Source organism: Tupaia chinensis, unplaced genomic scaffold, assembly GCF_000334495.1.
Source record: "Tupaia chinensis unplaced genomic scaffold, TupChi_1.0 Scaffold000484_1, whole genome shotgun sequence".
Taxonomy (NCBI): domain Eukaryota; kingdom Metazoa; phylum Chordata; class Mammalia; order Scandentia; family Tupaiidae; genus Tupaia; species Tupaia belangeri.
Genome location: NW_006159996.1, coordinates 2,674,942 through 2,683,927, shown reverse-complemented (window position 1 = coordinate 2,683,927; position 8,986 = coordinate 2,674,942). Strand labels below are relative to the sequence as shown.

Here is an 8,986-nt window from a genome sequence, read left to right as displayed (position 1 = left end):
ATACCCCTGGTTTACCTCTGTGCCAGAATCAAGCCCTTCTGTTTTCTATTTTAAAGTTACATTTTTTTAGACCCCTTGATTCAAAACAAAACAGGAGATATTCTCACTCTCAGGCTTGGTCAACTGAGAGCATCTCCTATTTTGTTTGCTAAGTAAAAAAATCTGGCCGCAGGACCAGCAGTTAGCGTAATGGCTGTGTCGCTGGACTCCCACGTAGTTGACGGCGGTTAGTGTCCGGGACCTTGTGGCTTAAAACTCATGCCGGGTGCCTGTGCGTATGTGCCCAAGATCCCGAGAAGAGAATGGAGGAGAAGAGATTGATCCCCCCCTGGGGGGTGATTTCTCGCTTTCTGTCTCTCTGTCTCTGTGTCTTTCTGGCGAGTGCACGTGCCCTGTAGCAAAAACCTCTCCAAAAAAAAAAAAAAATCTGATCGAATAGGAAGGCAATTCTCCCTCCACCAATAGTGGCGTCCATGGCCTCTGGCCATAATCACCAAGAAATGGCGAGAATAGGAAAGCAATTCTCCCTCCACCAATAGTGGCGTCCATGGCCTCTGGCCACAAACGCCAAGAAATGGCGAGGCAGCCCCGGGTGTGACTATGGAGCACGTGCGGGTCTTGGTCGGGGGTTATTTCCCAGCTCGCGGAGGGTGGGGCGCTGGCAGCCCGAGGCCGAGCGTGGGGTTGAACCGCCTCCACTGCCTGGAGTAAGAGCTGAGGCAGGCGGAGAAGCTGCACAGGACGTCCAGGGCCCCACCACTGGCGGTGGGATGTGAGACATTGATCCTATGCTCCAAAGAGTTGCCTGCCACCGAGACCAGCAGATGGAGTGGGCGAACAGGAAGTCAGGTTCTGGCATCCAAGCCGCCATCGACCTCACCGCGGGGGCGGCAGCCGGTACAGCTTGTGTACTGACCGGGCAACCCTTCGATACAATAAAGGTGAAGATGCAGACGTTCCCCGGCCTGTACAAGGGCCTCACTGACTGTTTCCTGAAGACTTACACGCAAGTGGGTTTCCGAGGCTTGTACAAGGGGACTGGCCCTGCCCTGATCGCCCACGTCTCCCAGAACTCCGTCCTCTTCATGTGCTATGGCTTCTGCCAACAGTTTGTCAGAGCAGTGGTCGGAGTGGACAAGCAGGCAAAGCTGAGTGATCTGCAAACTGCAACGGCAGGGTCCTTGGCCTCTGCGTTTGCTGCCCTGGTCCTTTGCCCCACCGAGCTTGTGAAGTGCCGTCTGCAGACCATGCACGAACTGGAGATGTCAGGGAAGATAGCAAAAAGCCACAAAACAATTTGGTCCGTCGTGACGAGTGTCCTTAGAAAGGACGGCCCCTTGGGCTTCTACTACGGACTCTCAAGCACTCTGCTTCAGGAAGTACCGGGCTATTTCTTCTTCTTTGGTGGCTATGAACTGAGCCGATCATTTTTTGCATCTGGACAATCAAAAGATGAACTGGGCCCAGTCCCTCTGATGGTAAGTGGTGGAATTGCTGGAATTTGCCTCTGGCTTGTGGTGTTCCCAGTGGATTGCATTAAATCCAGAATTCAAGTTCTTTCCATGTATGGAAAACAGGCAGGATTTATCAGTACCCTTTTAAGTGTTGTGAGAAATGAAGGAATCGGAGCCTTATATTCTGGACTGAAAGCTACTATGATTCGTGCCGTCCCTGCCAATGGAGCACTATTTTTGGCCTATGAGCACAGCAGGAAGATGATGATGAGCCAGCTGGAAGCACACTGAAGTGTCTTGGTATAAACCTGGACACAGCACATGAATTTGAGGCCTATAGTTCATTTTAGGGTTCACAGAGTAGAAGACCAATGTGGAATTATTTTCTACTTCCTGGGAATTTGGGTTTTGTCTTTCCTTCTTCTACCCCAAATCTTAAACTTTGTGGAAGGATTTCTATTTTATGACATATCATTTCTCCCCATGGTTGTATTGTTATAGAAAAGTCGCTATTCTGACTCCTGGTGAGCCAGGAATGAGCTTGTGGCCTTAAATACCTAATCTGAAAGGCTAAATGTAGCTGCATAAACCTATATGTATACATGCAGTTTATATGTTTATGTGTTGTGAGTGAAACAGTTTGAACCTGTTTAACCTCAAATATCACTGAAAAACCCATGCTTCATGAAGATAGGTAGAAATGATCGCCTGATCTGTTAAGATGTAGGGTCTCATTTAAAATCTACTTAACATAAAACATATACTAGGTAGTTAAAGTTTTTTTTTTTTAAATAAATATTTTATTGGGAACCAGCAGTTAGCGTAATGGCTGTGTCGCTGGACTCCCACGTAGTCGACCGCAGTTCGCGTCCCGGACCTGGTGGCTTAAAACTCACGCCAGGCGCATGTGCGTTCGTGCCCAAGATCCCGAGAGGAGAGTAGAGCAGAAGGGATTGCGGCGTGACCATCCCCCCTGGGGGGTGATTTCTCGCTTTCTGTCTCTATGTCTCTGTCTGTCTGGCGAGCGCATGCGCCCTATAGTGAAAACCTCTCCAAAAAAAAATTTTATTTAACTTTATTTATTTAACATAATTTATTTATTTTAATTTGACCAGAGAGGAACAGAGTGAGAAGAGAGAGAAGGAGAGAGAGTGAGAAAGCAAGCAGCCAGATCCAGGACTCGAACGAACCACAGTGAGCTACATGGGAGTCCAGCACCCTTAAACACCAGCCACCTGCAGGCCCTGGTGGTTAAAGTTTTTAAAAAGCCTTGATGTAATGCCTGAAACCAAAATTCTCATCTAAATTTTTTAAAGAATTATTTTATATAACTTTATTGATTTAAATTTGGCCAGAGACAGGGAAAGTGAGAAAACAAGCTTCCAGGTTTGGGACTTGAACCACAGTTGGTCATGTGGGAGTCCAGTTCCCTTAACCGCCATACTACCTGATGGTCCCTCATCTAGATTTTTAAAAAATTATTATATTTAACTTTATTTATTTTCAATTTGGTCAAGGAGGGACAGAGTGAGAGAGAGTGAGAAAGCAAGCTGCCAGGACCAGGACTTGAACCATGGTCAGCCATATGGGAGTCCAGCACCCTTAACCACCACACCACCTGCTGGCTCCCTCATCTAGATTTTTAAGAGAGAGTACCTTCGTATTAGTTTGGCTTCCACATTATTATTATTATTATTCAATAGATTTTTGCAATAGGGTGCATACACTTGCCAGAGAGAGACACAGAGACAGAAAAAAATAAGAAATCACCCCCAAGAAGGGATGGCCACACCACAATCCCTTCTCCTCCAGAGAGGACTCAGGATCAAGGGCATGCATACATACCCTCCTGGCCTGTTTTTCTTCCTTTCTTTCTTTTTTTATTATTATTTTTTATATTCGATCACTATATAAAGTTTGTCTTATAAAGAGAATTTACCCAAAATGAAATACACCTTAAAACTGTACACCTGGGATGTATTTCAAGCCACTGGGTTCAGGACTCTAACTGTGGAGTTGGCCATGTGAGATCCAACACCTTAATCACCATACCTAACCTGCTGGCTCTGGCTTCCACATTCTTGAACTAAAATGTCAGGGCAGATATCTGGGATTTTTCCCAAGATGCTTTAAAATAGTGGCATTCATTTTCTTTTTTCTTTCTTTCTTTTTTTTTTTTTTAAGATATTTTTTGCTGTAGGGCATGTGCACTTGCTGGAGAAACAGAGAGACAGAAAGTGAGAAATCACCTCCCAGAGGGGATGGCCATGTTGCAATCTTTATTCTTCTCTCGGAATCTTGGGCACATACACACATGTGCCTGGTGTGAATTTTAAGTTGCCAGATCCAGGACTTGAATCATGGTAAATTACATGGGAGCCCAGCCACGTAACCATTACACTATCTGCTGATCCCAGTGCCATTCATTTTCAAAGGAGAATTATAGTCCATACTCTGACTATATTGTTAGATGTGGTTTAGAGTATTAGGCCTTCAGAAAACAGCACAACCTTCCCGTTCTTCTTTCTGGAAGAGCCAGTTTTAGACTGGGGAGGGAGTTGTGCTACAATGCTTTAATGAAGACTCACATGACTGGGACCAGCAGTTGGCATAATGGCTATGTTACTGAACTCCCATGTGCTTAAGGCGCTGGAATCCCATGTGGCGTACTGTGGTTTGAGTCCCGGACCTGATGGCTTAAAACTCACTGTGGGTAAGTGTTTCACTGTGCATGCCCAAGATCCCCAGAGGAGAATGGAAGAGAAGGAATTGCGGCGTGGCCATCCTCCCAGGGAGTGAATTCTTGGTTTCTGTCTCTCTCTCTCTCTTTCTGGCAAGCGCCCTATAGCAAAAAACCCTCTCTCTCTTTTTTTTTTTTTTTTTTTTTTTTTTTTAAAAAAAAGGACTCACATGACTGACAACAGTTTGTTGCTTCCAGTTTCTGCAGTTTCTGGGTCTTGGACTGCTTAGGATTCCAGGGTGCTCAGTTAGCCCATTTAGAGGATGTTCAATTCACTTTGGGTCATTCACTGTCCTTTCTACTTCCACCAGGGAAATCCTTCCAGGGAACAAAAAAATGCCAAAAGTATGAGAAGTTTTTGTTCCCGACTTGGTGATAGAATGGCAGTACTTCTAGGTGAAATTCATCTCTTCTCATACAGAACTATTGAATAGAACAGAATTTAGTGGTTTTTTTTGCTACACAGTGAGTGATGCCAGGGCAACACATTCTTGAAGTTTATTTAAGGTGCATCACCCCCTTGCCATGCTTTTACAGTGGTAGAACTTTCAAAATTTGGAACTGGACATCAGTGAATTTTAATGATGACTAAATATGGGGTGTGACTTTATAAAGCAATAGAACATAAGAAAGCAATTTGCCTAAACTAGGGATTTCGGCGTGGCTGTCCTCCCTGGGAGTGATTTCTTGTTTTCTCTCTCACTGTCTCTCTCTGGCAAGTGCATGTGCCTATGGTAAAAACATCTTTAAAAATTAAAAGAAAAAAAGTCTGTCATCTATGTCTATCACTGTCAGGAGAATCTAAATTCTCTGTGAAATCTCCAGTCTCCTCAAGATTTTTGGTATCCTTGAAACCTCTGGTGGCCATAGCCATAGTGCTAGAAGCAAGAAGGTCCGGGACTTGCAGTTGGTGTAATAGCTATGCCACTGGACTCCCATGTAGTCAATCATGGCTTGAGTCCCAGACCTGGAGGCTTAAACTCAGGCCAGGCTCGTGTGCATGCATGCCCAAGATCCCAAGAAGAGAATGGAGGAGAAAGGATTGCCGCATGGCCATCCCCCCCTGGGGAGTGAGTTCTTGCTTTCTGTCTCTCTGTCTCTGTCTTTCTGGCGAGTATATGGACTCTATAGCAAAAAACAAACAAACAAACAAACAAACAAAAAACCCTCCAAAATTGATGATAATAAATAAATAATTTTTTTTTAAAAGAAGGTCAGGGATGTGAGAATCTGACTATTAAGGGCTGTTGCAGACATTTGGGGAGGGGATGCTCAATGTCATGTCTAGCCACTCCACAGCTGCAGCTGGTCTTCCATTTATTTGCTTTTACCTTAAATGAAAATTATTTTTATTTAAAAAAAATTGCTGAACCAGCAGATGGCATAATGGCTATGTCACTGGACTCCCACTTAGTCAACCTATGGTTTAAGTTCCAGACCCAGTGGCCTAAACTCATGCCAGGCGTGTGTGCATGCCCAAGATCCCGAGAGGAGAATGGAGGAGAAGGGACTGCGGTGTGGCCATCCCCCCTGGGGGGTGATTTCTCGCTTTCTCTCTCTCTCTCTCTCTCTCTCTTTCTGGCAAGCACACGCACCCTGTAGCAAAACCTTTCCCCTAAAAAAATTTTTGCTAGAGGTCAATTCACTTGCCACAGTAGGAGAGAGGGAGGGAAGGTGAGAAAGCACCTTCCATGGGAGATGATCATGCCACAATCCCTTCTCCTCCACTCTCCTGTTAGAATTTTGGGCACGCTTACACATGCATGCAGTGTGTCTCTTGAGCCACTGGTCTTGGACTCAAATCACACTGATGGCCATGTGGGATCCAGCTACCACAGCCACCATGTCATGGACTCAACAAAAAAAAAATCATTTTCTACTTTTAAGTTATTTAGCTATTTAAATTATATATTCCATACTTAAATGGTCAGGAGCTATTGAACAGTGCCTTATCCCAGAAGGCCTGGATTAATGCATAAGAGAAAATAGGATTGCCAGGGCAAGTGTTGCAGTGGTTAAGGTGCTGGATACCAATGACCGACTTTGTATCCTGGAAACTGGCAGTTTAGAAAACACTCCTGGTGCATGTGTATGCATGCTCCAACTCCCAAGAACAGAATGGAGGATTGAGGCATGGCCATTCTCCTTGGGGGATGATTTCCCACTCCCCCACCTCCCTCTCTTTGGCAAGTGCATGCACCTTATATCAAAAATCTTAAAAAGGAAACAGGTTCTCAGCCAGCAGGAAGTAGACGTTTTCAGAGTCCACACTCCCCATTCCTGGCATCAGCAAGCCAGTCTAAGCTCTGTTGTTAGCAGAACTTCTCACATTTCATCCACTTAAGATTTAACTAAATATCTTTAGAAATATTGGATAGTTGGAAAACCATCACATATTTTTGTTTTTCTATGCAAAAATGTGCTGTTATTTTTCCAATGACCCAATAGTATGAGGCAAGTAAAAGTGAGTGAGAGAGAAATTCATCCTCTGTCCTAGCTTTCACTGGATACCTAGCTGTAGAAGTTAAATACATGTTATGCTCCAAAAGATTTAAACTGGCAATGGAATATCGAACCTGATGGTTTTCTTCATGATCTTTTCAGTAAACTTGGAAGAAAAGTAAGTTTTTTTTTTCTTTTGGTCCAGATCTCTAGGAGGGTAATAATTATTTCCAGGAAGCTGTTATGTACCTAAAACAGTCACTGAAGATTTTTGCTCTAGGCCAGAAGGTACCCCTCTATCCATGGCCTACATTTCCCTCATGAACAACTTCTGAGCTATGAAATCCCAGTTTTGAGTCTGTCATTTGCTAGTCTGACGTCTCCAGATCCATGTGGAATGGCCCCAGAGTCTCCTCTGAGAGCCTTTTAGGAAGCCAAGCATTTCAGTTGGCAATGATAGTTGGAACTATTGATAGTTGGAACTATTAGCCAAGTCTGATCTGCCTTGTGAGCCCAGCCAGTCACAGTGTTCTCAGCCCCTTCAAAATGCCAGCACTTAAATATAGGCTTCTTGTCAAAGATGTTTAAAAGGTAGGGAACCAGCAGTTAGTGTAATGGCTATGTCGCTGGACTCCCACGTAGTTGACTGCGGTTCGTGTCCTGGTCCCGGTGGCTTAAAACTCACGCTGGGCGCGTGAGCGTGTGTGCCCAAGATCCCGAGAGGAGAATGGAGGAGAAGGGATTGCGGCGTGACCATCCCCCCTGGGGGGTGATTTCTCGCTTTCTCTCTCTATGTCTGTCTCTGTCTGTCTGGCGAGTGCATGCGCCCTATAGCGAAAATCTCCCCCCCCCCAAAAAAAAAGATGTTTAAAAGGTGGGTACTGTCCTCCTGTTCCTACCTCCTCGGGGCTGGGGCAATCTTCAGTATTGGTGTTCTGTTCACTGCTCGAGGCATGTGGAGAGAGGGACAAAGCCATTTTCTGGAGTAGCTGTCAATACTAGTCAGGATAAACTACTGCTCTATCCAGAAGAGGAGGGATCAAAAAAGAATCATTCTGCCACAAGTGGCAGGCTGCTTTCCTCAGATTGATACTGTCAGCTTCCTTCTGCTGACAATCAGAAGTGGTAATGGATTAGCCACAGAGAGAGGGAACCCCTGCTATTATGCCCATGCAAAGCCTGCATCTCCACCCCCATGGCCTCTGTGATTACACTCATTGCCCTGTAGTGGGATGGCTGAAGAAGGAGGCCACTGATATTCATGGGCCAAGTCATCCACTCCACTTTGGTGTTAAAGATCTCTCCTGTGGTAGAATTCTCTGGTGAGTCTTAATATGATATGCAAAGATGTTTATGTTTATATCTTTTTAAAAAAGAATTATTTACGTGTATGTATGTATGTATGTATGTATGTATGTGTTTTTAAATTTGACCAGAAGGGGGCAGAGTGAGAGAGAGAAAGGGAAAGTGAGAAAGCAAACCGCCAGGTCTGGGACTCAAACCTTGGCTGGCCATGTGGGAGTCCAGCACCTTTAACCACCATGCCACCTGCTGGCCTCTTCGTTTATGCCTTTTTGCCATCTTCCTAGTCCTTCCATATACTTCTTCCCCAATTTTCTTGTCTCTGTATAATAATTGTGTTTCTTTCGGGTGGTAGTCCATTTGGCCCTGCTTGGCTATGTACTTATAGTACATTAAAAGTGGATGAGCAGGGCCAGCAGGTGGTGTGGTGGTTGAGGCACTGGACTCGCATATGGCCAATCTTTATGCCTTTTTGCCATCTTCCTAGTCCTTCCATATACTTCTTCCCCAATTTTCTTGTCTCTGTATAATAATTGTGTTTCTTTCGGGTGGTAGTCCATTTGGCCCTGCTTGGCTATGTACTTATAGTACATTAAAAGTGGATGAGCAGGGCCAGCAGGTGGTGTGGTGGTTGAGGCACTGGACTCGCATATGGCCAATCGTGGTTTGAGTCCCAGGCCTGGTGGTTTGCTTTATCACTTTCCCTCTCTCTCTGTCTCTGCAGTTCTCTGTTCAAATTAAAATAAAACAATAATAATAAATAAATCTTAAAAAAAACTGAGCAAATGTACTACTTACAATTCTGTTACTTAGAAGATTTCTCTTTACTGTCTTTTAGGGTCACACTTTAGTAGGCCTGTAAATATATTTTTTTTAAGAATTATTTACTGGGGCTGAGCTACCGTGGCGGCAGCGGCTGGGGTGGCAGCGCACAAAGGGCGGCGGTGGGATGATGCGGTGACCTGTGACCGCTCCGGCAGGCCCAGGAGCTGAGCGGGCCGGGCCTCAGCCCGTCCCACCGGACCTACGCTCCCGAGCTCCCCATCTT

At 45.1% G+C, this 8,986-nt stretch overlaps 1 protein-coding gene across 1 annotated transcript; it reads left to right on the top strand.

Annotated features, from left to right (window-relative positions):
* The first annotated feature begins 673 nt into the window (after nucleotides 1–673).
* Nucleotides 674–2,053, top strand: LOC102474993 (mitochondrial ornithine transporter 2). The gene has a single exon (XM_006156228.1). It carries the CDS (start codon nucleotides 789–791, stop codon nucleotides 1,743–1,745), a length of 957 nt encoding a protein of 318 aa, XP_006156290.1. The 5' UTR covers nucleotides 674–788; the 3' UTR covers nucleotides 1,746–2,053.
* The last annotated feature ends 6,933 nt before the right edge of the window (nucleotides 2,054–8,986 follow it).

What these genes read in the sequence shown, in the direction of transcription:
- LOC102474993 (XM_006156228.1), top strand. Translation starts at nt 789, where the DNA reads ATGCTCCAAAGAGTTGCCTGCCACCGAGACCAGCAGATGGAGTGGGCG.